The sequence below is a fragment of the Mauremys mutica genome, chromosome 1 (genome assembly GCF_020497125.1).
Source record: "Mauremys mutica isolate MM-2020 ecotype Southern chromosome 1, ASM2049712v1, whole genome shotgun sequence".
NCBI classification, from domain to species: domain Eukaryota; kingdom Metazoa; phylum Chordata; order Testudines; family Geoemydidae; genus Mauremys; species Mauremys mutica.
This window is the reverse complement of record NC_059072.1, coordinates 357,676,425-357,688,810: the sequence shown is the minus strand read 5'-3', so window position 1 is coordinate 357,688,810 and position 12,386 is coordinate 357,676,425. Positions and strand designations below refer to the sequence as shown.

The window sequence follows — 12,386 nt, the reverse complement described above, 5'->3', positions numbered from 1 at the left end:
CAGGCGCAGACCTTACGATCGATAGAATCTGGCCCTGTCATTCTGAGTGAGCTCTGTGGCATTGATAACAGGGGGCTGACATGTGTTGCGATACTTGGGCTTAGAAATTTACCTAGATTGTGAGCTGAACTGTGAGAAAGGTCAAGAGATGTAAGAACAATTGAGATCAACAAATGTTAATGGGAAAAGTTGTCAAAGGGGCACGTGCCAAATTAGTCCAAACAAAAAAATCTCCTAATGTAATTCAAGGGCCGTGTGAAACTCATGCCTAGTAAACAAGAAAAGTGTGGGACTGAACGTGGATGAACCAGAATCGGTGTGTTGTAAATTAGGCTTAGTTCATGGACCAGGCAATGATGGATGGTCTATTCCACCCACCGGTCCCCTTTTGGGTCCTGCCCCAAGAGACTGTGGGGGGGAGGCTGGCTACCTACATAGCAGTCTAGTTAGAACTTGTGACAAAATAGGGTGTCAGGACTCTGTACTTCTCAGTAATTATAGCAAATTTATTAAATAAGTGGCATCAATCATCAGCTCAGCACAGCAGCTGCTCATATCTGTAGCCCAGATGACACAAAGTGGGGTTGAGAGTTAACTATAACATGGGATGGACGCATAGTAAATACCGCCAAGTAGGAGGCTTTGTCTGTAAATGCAGCAAGCAAATCCAGCGGAAGATTTCCCATGCCCTCTAGTGGTGATCTGTTGACAAATCATTGGCAGGCTGCCAAGCTGGGGAGGGTCAGCTTACTACCCATCAAGCACTGGCTGTTTAATAGCATCTTGGAACATAAGTGGGCTGCACAAGGGACCGAAGAAGAGCAAAGCAAACATTTCACGTGGTTTCTGCTTCAGCATATCCAGGCCGTGCTCCGGATGTCAGATTCTGCGTGAAATCCTTCGGAGCACTAGGGAAACCGTCGCCCTTTCTTTCCTGGAATGCAAAGAGAAGGCCTGTGTTAACTGCAGTCTAACTCAGCCAGGGCCGTCCGGGGGGGGGGAGGGGGGAAATGGGACAATTTGCCCCAGGCCCCGGGCCCTGCAGGGGCCCCCACGAGAATACAGTATTCTATAGTATTGCAACTTTTTTTATGGAAGGGGCCCCCAAAATTGCTTTGCCCCAGGCCCCTGAATCCTCTGGGTGGCCCTCGATTCAGCCTGCTTAGTGACCTCACTGGGAAACCCCCTGGGACAGAACGCCCCAGAAACGGCAGCTCCCCTGCCAGCCTGCTGGGTTGCAGTCACAGTAAAATGGTCACTGGGTTTCACTCGGTAGGTGAGAGCTAGAACAAGCCGGACGCTGGAGAGCAGCACGCTGACAATACCGGAAGCGCCCACGTCTCTTTGCAGGGGTATAAGGAACAGCCCACCCGCTGAAGAAGGGTTATTGTTTGTATGAGGCTGGGAGTCACCATCTCTGCCATTGATTAGCGACCTGCCGTTCCCCCACCTGTGCAATGCGGGTTCTGCCTACATCCCTGGGGTGCTGCCGGGATGCGCTGAATCCTTGCAAGGAAGGTGTGGTAGGAAAGCAGTGGATTACGGCTGCCGTGTATATGAGGAGAACCGCAATGCCTTTTGGGAGAGCAGAAAAAGCCATGCAGGGGGTTCCCGTCTAACCCCGTCGGAGAGATGTCACCGTGTGCTGAGTATCAGAGGGGTAGCCGTGTTAGTCTGGTTCTGTAAAAGCAGCAAAGAATCCTGTTGCATCCGATGAAGTGGGTATTCACCCACGAAAGCTCATGCTGCAAAACGTCTGTTAGTCTATAAGGTGCCACAGGATTCTTTGCTGCTTTTACCGTGTGCTGTAGCATCAATACGCTCCATTAGCCCAGTGGAGGAACAGAAAAATGGGCGTGTGGCTAAGACCGTGGGGGGGTGCTCAGGAGATCTGGGTTCTGTCCCTGGCCCTGCAGCGGATTCCCTGGGTGATCATGGCTAGGTCACCTTCATCTATCCGGTGCTTCCAATTCACATTGGAACAGAAGAGCAAGGATCCTTCCTTTCTCCCACCTGTTGTCTGTTTTGTCCATTGAGACTGAGAGCTGTTCAGGGCAAGACTCTGTGTTTTATAGCACAACCGGGCCCTGATCTCACGCTGTGCACTACTAGAATACAGATCACAACTTTCTTCTTCTTGCCCAGGCAGTAACAAATCTCTTCCCAGCCTGGCTCCTGGAGTTAGAAAGGCCTCTCCATGAATTGCCCAGTCAATTCTAAACATCTCCAGCCTCTCTCCCGGCCTGCCTAGCACCAGAATGGGAGACGGCTTAGTGACAGCTGAGGGACATTCATCACCCCCCACGCTTGTTCTGCTCTCCCCTGCCCCCACCCTGCCCTCAGAAACCCCGCCCGCCCAGCAGATGTGGGGTGGGAGCCGTTGACACAGGAGCATCTTATGCTGCCTTTACACCAGCAAGAGAAATTCTCTGCTGGCCGCCACCAGCCAGGTCGCAGCCTTTTTGCACCAGCGGAGATTGTCCCAGAATGACCTGATTCCAGGAGCAGGGGCTTTAAGAAGAAACCCAGCTAGCATGAGACTTGTGATAAAAATACCCCAAGAGATGACACCACTGAAGTGACAACCCAGGGTGGGGAGAATTGGACCCAAAGTCTCCTACTGACCTTCTATGTAGGCGCAGTTGTAGCGGCTGAAGGTCCGGTTTGTGCTGTGGAGGACAAACATGTTGCTGTTCTTGTCCTTGGTGAAGTTGGACACCCTAAATATCTCATAGACTGGAATCAGCACTTCTGCCTCGTCTCGGAAATAAGAGATGTTTTCAACGCGGACCCCGAAGCAGGTCCGGATGGTGAAGAATGTGTCCAAGCCAGATTTCTGAGCTACGTCCCTCTTTAAAGATGAAGAGGTAAATGTCCCAAACCGGCTCATGTTACCTCTCCTATTGGGTTCGAAGTGGAGAGAACGGACTCCCCGGTACACCTCCGTCTCGTACATCTCAGCACAGTCTCTCTTCAGGAGCTGCAACGCTCTGGTCAAATAAAAATGAAGGGCTTTGAATGGGAAATGTTTGAGATAATGATCTCGGGATTTACCAGCCTCTCTCACAGCTTTGTTGAATTCAGGGTACAAAGGTATCTTATCTCCTCTGGTATAGGCCAGGATTGCTATTCCATTCTCATCCTTAAACCCTACAGGCAGAGAGAGGTTTTTCTTCGTCTCATTCCATTGTTTTTTCGCAGCTTCCCAGCTTGTGTTAAACACCCTGTGCATTGATTTCTCTTTCTGCAGCAGTTTAGACTTGATTATATTTTCCATGTCCTCTGTGCAGCCGATATACTGGTCATCAAAAGCATTGCATGCCATGTCCAGCACTGGCTGACAATTCACCTGGAATGACACAGCATATAAAACACCGGGGGTGGATGGCTGCCGGGCTCCCAGCATGGCTAGCACCAGTGGAACTGGGCTGGGCCAGCCACCAGGAGACATTTTTTCTGATTTTCCCTGGTATAAACAAGGAGAGAGAGGGAGAGAGAGAGAGAGAGAGCGCTCCCCTTACCAAACAAACTCATAAGTAGGGCCCTACCAACTTCATGGCCATGAAAAACGCGTCACAGACTGTGAAATCTGGTCTCCCTCCGTGAAATCTGATCTTTTTTGTGCTTTCACCCAATACCATACAGATTTCACAGGGGAGACTAGTATTTCTCAAATTGGGGGTCCTGACCCAAAAGGGAGTTGCCGGGGGTCACAAGGTTATTTTAGGGGCGGGGGGGTCGCAGTATTGCCACCCTTACTTCTCTGCTGCCTTCAGAGCTGGGCGGCCAGAGAGCGGTGGCTGTTGGCCGGGCACTCAGCTCTGAAGGCAACACTCCACCAGCAGCAGCCCAGAAGTAAGGTTAGCAATACCATACCATGCCACCCTTACATCTGCACTGCTGCCTTCAGAGCTGGGCAGCTGGAAAGTGGCGGCTGCTGGCTGAGTGCCCAGCTCTGCAGGCAGCAGCGCAGAAGTAAGGGTGGTAATCCCATACCGTGCCCTCCTTCCTTCTGCGCTGCTGCTGGCGGTGGTGCTGCCTTCAGAGCTGGGCTCCCGGCCAGCAGCCGCCGCTCTCCAGATGCCCAGTTCTGAAGGCAGCGCCGCCACCAGCAACAGCACAGAAGTAAGGGTGGTAATCCCATACCGTCCCCTCCTTACTTCTGTGCTGCTGCTGGCGGTGGTACTGCCTTCAGAGACTTTCCTGGAGCCCCCCATGCCCTACCCCCATTTGGGACTCCAGGCTTCAGCTGCGGTGGGGGTCTCGGGGCCCTAGAGAGGGGCATCAGAACTCAAGGCTTAAGCCATGTGGTGGTGGGGCACTGGGACTTTAGCCCCACAGTGGGGGCGGGGGACACTGGGGCTCAGCGTTTCAGCTCCACGGGGTATGCCGAGGCTCCTACGGGTTTGAAAACATTGACCACAGCTCCAGACCCGACAGCCCCAGCTAAATTTAATCCCTGGTACAAAGCATTTCCCGGGTGAGGGCATCTGCTCTGCAGTGAGGTTCCAGAGGAGACTAGACTAATCCAGGTCTGACCACCGTTAGGGAACACAGACATACCTTCCTCTTGGACAGAACTTCTTCACCAAACCCAGGACGACATTCCCAGCGTCAGCCAGCCCCTTCTACCTCCTCCAGTGCTCCCCCCACAAATAAACCAAGAGAAAACCCTGCGCCAAACAGAGCTTTCTATATCCCCAGAAGAGACAGGAGCCAGAGACTCCAGGAAGTCCCCCAAGGGACCTCACCATTGCCAAATTCTTTTAGATGGAAAGTTGTCAGGTACTAGGGTCAGCACAAAGATACATAACTAGACGGCATTGGGTCTCACCAACATTACAGCATCGATTGAGTTACCTGAGGGATGTCCATCAATGTGTGAGCGCAAAGGTAAGTCACGGCGATCAGCAAAAATGTCATCTTCACCTGGGGGACAGGAAGAAAATTCCATGAGAATCTCAACACCAACCAAGAGAAACGCCTGCCCTGGCTCCCTTGTTCCAAGGTGGTTGGGGTCATCTCTGGAGACTCCCCTGAGCCACCTCAGGAGAGGGACGGGTAGCCGGAGAGCAGGAACCCTTGTAAACAAGCAAAGACCTTTACAGGCTGGGGAAAGAGTTGGGCAAAAACTTTTCTTTGTTTCTTTTTGAAGTTTAAACACAGACGTGTTTCATTTTCTTAGGACTAAATTTTGAGAAGTCACGAGTGATTTTTAGCAGTGTAACTTGAGACACCTTCAGATCCTCCCACCCCCAAAGATCTGACCCCTTTCAGTTCTTTTCAGTCGGGTCTCCAAAAATCGTGGCCCCCAAATCACAAGCCGCTCTCAAAACCCTCGGTCTGAGTGAAGAGACAAGGTTGACCTGTCGCCATGCTTCCCCCCAGGGGGCTCACCCCAGGGATGGACCTGACCCAAAGAGTTAAAGATGTGACTGTACCTGCAGGTCCAAAGGCTGGATGGCCCTGGGAGGCTCAGAGTGAAGCTCAGACCAAGGGACTCACTCTCTTATACTGTGCTGAACCTACAGAGACTGTTCCTGTGAGTCTACCCCCTCCTTCCTCACCCTCAGACAGGAAACCACCTCGCAACCTTTCACAGTCTCCTGTTTGTCGCAGGGGCGAGAGACCATGTCACCCAGATTCCAATACACCCGGGAGCCCAGCCAGCGCTGCCCAGGACATGCCAGCGTCAGGGTGGATCCGACAGACACCCATTGCAGCCCCTGGGAGCCTTCCCATTGATTTAAACGGGGGCCCTGGGTGGGGCTCCAAACGCACAGGCTGAGCCATTTCAAGGGATGGGGGGGTCCCCCACCTCCCTAAAGTGACTATTTCCCAGGGGACTCTCCTGCCCTTGCCAGCAGTGGAGGACACAGCTGAGCCGTTCTGAGTGCAGTTCTCGCCAGAGACCACCCCAGGGGAGCCCCCTACAGTACAACGTTGTCCCTTTTGGGCCCAGGGGCTAGTTCGAGCTTGGGGCCCCCCAGGGCATTCCAGCTGGGAGCAGCAATTGCTGGCAGTCAGGGATTCCGTGGCTGCGGGTCTGTTGATTTCCAAAGACTGTCCCAAGTCCTGTGTCTGCGAACGCACAAGGAATCAAACAGCACGAAACAATTTATTTTGCTCACAGCACCAAAAATGCTCCTTGCAGCCCATACCCAGGACCCAAAATCCTCTCTTCAGGTTTCTTCCAGGGTCTGCTACCGGGCTTTCAGCTGTTCCTTATACTGTCCCTCTCTCCAGTCTTCTTGTCTGCTCTGTTTCTTGCCCTCCTGCCTCCTGCAAACACAGCTGACCCCAGGTCTCCTAGTCCTTGCATTGGCAGGCAGGGAGACTCCCTCAGTCCATATGGGTTTGCTGCCACCTGCCACACGGCTTCATGCCTTGGGCGGTTCCCCCACCACCCTCAGCTGTTTCTCTTCCCTAAAGAGGTCTGCCTGCTCTTGCTGTCAGCGTGGGTGTGCTCAGCACCCATTGGCTTTAACGAGGTTCGTGGTTGTCTGTGATCCTAGAGCCAGCTGATGGCAGCTTTGCGCATCTTCCAGTGTAACAGTTTCAATATTTACAAGTCCTACTTCTGCCCCCTAGATGGCCACGCCTTGCCTGCAAGGTTTAAATGTAAAGAGGCGCACAGGACCCCAGGTGATCATAGGGGTGGCAGCTGTGATGGTGAAGTTCGTTCCAGCCCTTTCTTTCAGTCAGCCAGTGTCACGGTAGCCCCCCCAGTCTTTCCCACAAAGTCTCTTGGGGCGGGCCCCAAAAGGGAACTGGCGGGTGGAATAGCCCATCCATCATTGCCTGGTCCATGAACTAAGCCTAATTTACAACACACCAATTCTAGTTGATCCACGTCCAGTCCCACTTTTCTTCTTTACCAGGCACGATCTTCACACAGCATTTGAATTATATCAGGACACCTTTTTGTTTAGACTAATTCGGCGTGTGTCCCTTTGGCACCTTTTCCCATTAACATTTGTTGAACTCAATTGTTCTTACGTCTCTTGACCTTTCTCATAATTGAGCTCACAATCTAGGTAAATTTCTAAGCCCAAGTATCGCAACACGTGTCAGCCCCCTGTTATCACTGCAACAGAGCTCACTCAGAATGACAGGGCCAGATTCTGTCGATCGTAAGGTCTGCTCCTGCTGCTCGTCACTGCAGTACGTGAGCGCATCCCTCATAAAAGTGAGGTAACAGTGAAGTCCCTAGTGGCTTTCATGGAGGCTCTGTCTGTTCTCCATCTGCTGCTCTAGCTCACACCTTCACAGATTTGAAGGCCAGAAGGGAGCGTTATGATCAGACTCTGACCTGTGAAACTACATACAGAGTCTCACCCGGTGATTCCTGCATTGAGGCCAATCACCTCTCTTTGAGCTACGGCATGTCTTTTAGAGAAACACCCAGGCTCCATTTAAATGGAGACTCTGCCATGGCCTGTGGCAAACTGGTCCAAAGGTTAATTGCTCTCCCTGTTAAAATGTGTCTTCTTTTCTGTTGGACCTTTGCTAACTTCAGTTTCCAGCCAGTGGGTCTCATCGCACCTTTGTCTGCTAGATTAAATCCGGTAGTTTGATGGGTGGTGTTTATGAAAACATTGATCAAATTTGGAGCGTGGAAGGGAGAAAAAAAAACATTCCAATGAACTTTGAAAGTGACTCTCAAAAGGAAAATAAGCAGCAGAACAAACCCTTTATCATGGAGGGAAAAAGGGGGGTTATCCTTCACCCTCTCATTGGCAAAGTTTTTTCCTATTTTAGTTTTATGTTGGAAAATCAGGTCTTGGCCACAGGAGAATTGGGAGATTTCTGACAACACAAGAACCAAGGAAGTGAAATCTGATAGAGACGGTTTAAAACTCCTTTAGTCTAATTTTTGAGCTGGGTGCCTCCAACTCCATCTGAAGTCATTGGGGGACTTAATATAAAAGCCCAAAGGCCTGATTTTTCTACACCTATGTCAGAGTTCCCTCCCCACTCTGAACTCTGGGGTACAGATGTGGGGACCCGCATGAAAGACCCCCTATACTTATTTCTACCAGCTTAGGTTAAATACTTCCCCAAGGCACAAATCCTTCATTGTACTTGGATGAGTACTGCTGCCACCACCAAGTGAGTCAGACAGAGATTCAGGAAAAGAACCACTTGGAGTTCCTGTTTCCCCATAATATCCCCCAAGGCTCCTAAAAACCCAATCAGATTCTTAAAAAACAGAACTTTATTATAAAGAAAAAGTAAAAGAAGCACCTTTGTAAAATCAGGATGGGAAGTAATTTACAGGGCAATCAGATTCAAAACACAGATTTCCCCTCTAGGCAAAACTTGAAAGCTACAAAAACAGGGATAAACCTCCCTCTTACCACAGGGAAAATTCACAAGCTAAAACAAAAGAATCTAATGCATTTCCTTACTATTACTTACTATTTCTGTACTATTGGATGCTTAGTTCAGATATGGTTTAGGGAGATGTATTTTCACTGCCCTAGTTCCTTGCTGATCCAGAGAGAACACACAAAGGACAAAAACAAACAACCTTCCCCCACAGATTTGAAAGTATCTTCTCCCCTTATTGGTCCTTTTGGTCAAGTGCCAGCTAGGTTATCTGAGCTTCTTAATCCTTTCCAGGTAAAGGAGGGATTAACCCTTTACAGGTAAAGGAGGGATTTTATGCTACCCTTAGCTATATGTTTATGACAACCTACTTAACTCAAATGCCTGACACACACTTGGGAGAAAAACTCTCTGTGTGAAAACCCTGATGCCCTTTCACTAAGGGAGGAAAATACTCCTGCTGTAGTTCTCCCCTCCTCCAAGGAGTTCTCTAGCAACAACAACAACAACAACAAGGCTTGATATTCTCCACATTTCTGAAGTACAAAACGAACCAACCAGAATTTTAAAAGATTCAGGTCCCCTTTGTCTAGCTTAAAGACGTGAAAGACAAACAAAATACAAACACAGTTTATTTCCCCCTTTGCAAGTCACCTTAAACCCAGTAGCAGCAGAAATGGTGTGAACTCAGTTCCTGGCCATCCCTCTCATCTTTAGTGAAGTGTGAAGCCAGTAGCCCTCAGCCCCTAGTAGCCACATCCTTCTCAATTCAGTGGAAATGAAAACTATTAGAGTGGGGTGACAAGTCAGCATTAGCCACAGACCTCCTGGAGGAGCTATCCTCTGAGGCCAGCAGTGGCAGTGCTGCTGCTCACAAGGCAGTGACACAGATATTCAGCTGAGGTCCATTAGTTTAAAACATTTAAGAGACTTTAGAAGTACTTTTGAGGGTCTGGGCCAAAGTTTTTTTTCTCTGGGAATTCCCTTGTTTGTTTTTTTAAATAGGAATAATGCGGAGCTCAATCTCTACCAGACCCCTTCTGCTCCCTGGCTCTCATGTGGAACTTAAATGCTCTGCCCCTAACTTATTTTTTGTTGTTGCTGGTGATGGATGCAGGGGTTGGTCTATCGCTCTGCACACTCAGCCTTCGCTGATCAGTAGGATAATTAAGCAATCAATTTGCGAACACCTAGAAGATAATAAAGTGACAAGAAACAGTCAGCATGGCTTCGTCCAAAACAAATCGTGTCAAACCAACCTGACAGCTTTCTTTGACAGGGTAACAAACCTTGTGGAATGGATGGGGGGAAGTGTAGATGTGGTATACCATGACTTCAGTAAGGCTTTTGATACTGTCTCGCATGACCTTCTCATAATCAAACTAGGGAAATACAACCTAGATGGAGCTACCATAAGGCGGGGGCATAACTGGTTGGAAAACCGTTCCTAGAGAGTAGGTATCAGTGGTTCACAGTCATGCTGGAAGAGCATAATGAGTGGGGTCCCGAAGGGATTGATTCTGGGTCCGGTTCTGTTCAATATCTTCATCAATTATTTAGATAATGGCGTAGAGGGGACACTTATGAAGTTTGCGGATGATACCAAGCTGGGAGGGGTTGCAAGTGCTTTGGAAGATAGGATTAAAATTCAAAATGATCTGGACAAACTGGAGAAATGGTCTGAAGTAAAGAGGATGAAATTCAATAAGGACTAATGGAAAGTACTCGAGTTAGGAAGGAACAATCAGTTCCTTTCAGCTGCTCCTTTAGACTGTCCCTCTCTCCAGTCTTCTTGTCTGCTCTGTTTCTTGCCCTCCTGCTTCCTGCAAACACAGCTGACCCCAGGTCTCCTAGTCCTTGCATTGGCAGGCAGGGAGACTCCCTCAGTCCATATGGGTTTGCTGCCACCTGCCACACGGCTTCATGCCTTGGGCGGTTCCCCCACCACCCTCAGCTGTTTCTCTTCCCTAAAGAGGTCTGCCTGCTCTTGCTGTCAGCGTGGGTGTGCTCAGCACTCATTGGCTTTAACGAGGTTCGTGGTTGTCTGTGATCCTAGAGCCAGCTGATGGCAGCTTTGCGCATCTTCCAGTGTAACAGTTTCAATATTTACAAGTCCTACTTCTGCCCCCTAGATGGCCACGCCTTGCCTGCAAGGTTTAAATGTAAAGAGGCGCACAGGACCCCAGGTGATCATAGGGGTGGCAGCTGTGATGGTGAAGTTTGTTCCAGCCCTTTCTTTCAGTCAGCCAGTGTCACAGTAGCCCCCAGAGTCTTTCCCACACAGTCTCTTGTGGCGGGCCCCAAAAGGGAATGGGCGGGTGAAATAGCCCATCCATCATTGCCTGGTCCATGAACTAAGCCTAATTTACAACACACCAATTCTAGTTCATCCACTTCCAGTCCCACTTTTCTTGTTTACCAGGCACGATCTTCACACAGCATTTGAATTATATTAGGACACCTTTTTGTTTAGACTAATTCGGCGTGTGTCCCTTTGGCACCTTTTCCCATTAACATTTGTTGAACTCAATTGTTCTTACGTCTCTTGACCTTTCTCACAATTGAGCTCACAATCTAGGTAAATTTCTAAGCCCAAGTATCGCAACACGTGTCAGCCCCCTGTTATCACTGCAACAGAGCTCACTCAGAATGACAGGGCCAGATTCTGTCGATCGTAAGGTCTGTTCCTGCTGCTCGTCACTGCAGTACGCGAGCGCATCCCTCATAAAAGTGAGGTAACAGTGAAGTCCCCTAGTGGCTTTCATGGAGGCTCGCTCTGTTCTCCATCTGCTGCTCTAGCTCACACCTTCACAGATTTGAAGGCCAGAAGGGAGTGTTATGATCAGACTCTGACCTGTGAAACTACATACAGGGGGCTTGGCTACACTTACGGTTTGCAGCGCTGGTAGTTTGCAGCGCTGGTCATCCGGCTGTGTAGGAGCAGCGCTGGTGTGTGGCCACACTCACAGCTACCAGCGCTGGTGTGTGGCCACATTTCCAACATTTGCAGCGCTGTTGGGAGTGCTGCATTATGGGCAGCTATCCCAGCATTCAAGTGGCAACAACGTGCTTTTCAAAAGAGGGGGGTGGAGGGTGGTGTACTGTGACAGGGAGCGGGGAAGAGAGAGAGAGTGGATTTTTGGAGCCAACACTGTGTGTTAGTTTCCTGGATTGAAAAATCACAAAATGTTCACGAGCCCTTAGTCTTAACTCTTAATTGCAAACAGCCTGCCTCCAACACGGACTCCTCGCTGTTTCACTCACTCCCTGTGGTGTACTGTGACAGGGAGCCGGGAAGAGAGAGAGAGAGAGTGGATTTTTGGAGCCAACACTTTAGCTTCCTGGATTGAAAAATCACAAAATGTTCAGGAACCCTTGTCTTAATTGCAAACAGCCTGCCTCCAACGCTGTTTCTCTGTCAAGCAAACATTCACTCCCTGCCTCTCATTTGATCGTTCACAGCCAAGTACAGATAGCTCCTGTTTGCTGTGATCAGTGTTTGTTTTTTAGATAAGCAGTTCAACGGAGCTCCGATCGGAATTCACAACAAAACAAAGAGAGGCTGCATAACAAAACAAAGAGAGTAATTTAGTTAAAAGCTTTCTGGGATATCTCCTTATTCCCTGGAGGCCAATAAAAGCGCTGGTGTGTGTCCACACTTGATGAGCAGCGCTGGATTACCAGCGCTGCAATCACTACACCCCAACCTGGCCAGGTGTACAGCCAGCGCTGCAGCCAGGGAGTTGCAGCGCTGGATGTGCCTTGCAGGTGTGGACGGTTACTAACTGCAGCGCTGGAAAGCCTCTACCAGCGCTGCAACTTGCAAGTGTAGCCAAGCCCAGAGTCTCACCCGGTGATTCCTGCATTGAGGCCAATCACCTCTCTTTGAGCTACGGCATGTCTTTTAGAGAAATACCCAGGCTCCATTTAAATGGAGACTCTGCCATGGCCTGTGGCAAACTGGTCCAAAGGTTAATTGCTCTCCCTCTTAAAATGTGTCTTCTTTTCTGTTGGACCTTTGCTAACTTCAGTTTCCAGCCAGTGGGTCTCATCGC

At 49.7% G+C, this 12,386-nt stretch overlaps 1 protein-coding gene across 1 annotated transcript; it reads right to left on the bottom strand.

The window, feature by feature from the left end:
• Positions 1 to 523: 523 nt before the first annotated feature.
• On the bottom strand, positions 524 to 3,349 carry LOC123353964 (ecto-ADP-ribosyltransferase 5-like). Its single transcript, XM_044995529.1, has 2 exons — positions 2,626 to 3,349; positions 524 to 934 (listed from the first exon to the last, which is right to left on the bottom strand). The coding sequence occupies exons 1-2, from the start codon at positions 3,323 to 3,325 to the stop codon at positions 909 to 911; spliced, it is 726 nt and encodes a 241-aa protein (XP_044851464.1). The 5' UTR covers positions 3,326 to 3,349; the 3' UTR covers positions 524 to 908.
• Positions 3,350 to 12,386: the final 9,037 nt, after the last annotated feature.

Excerpts from the sequence above, each read along its gene's own strand:
- LOC123353964 (XM_044995529.1), bottom strand. The coding sequence starts at position 3,325 with ATGGCATGCAATGCTTTTGATGACCAGTATATCGGCTGCACAGAGGAC. Across the intron at positions 935-2,625 it reads CAACTGCGCCTACATAGAAG|GAAAGAAAGGGCGACGGTTT; the intron begins GTCAGTAGGAGA and ends TTTGCATTCCAG.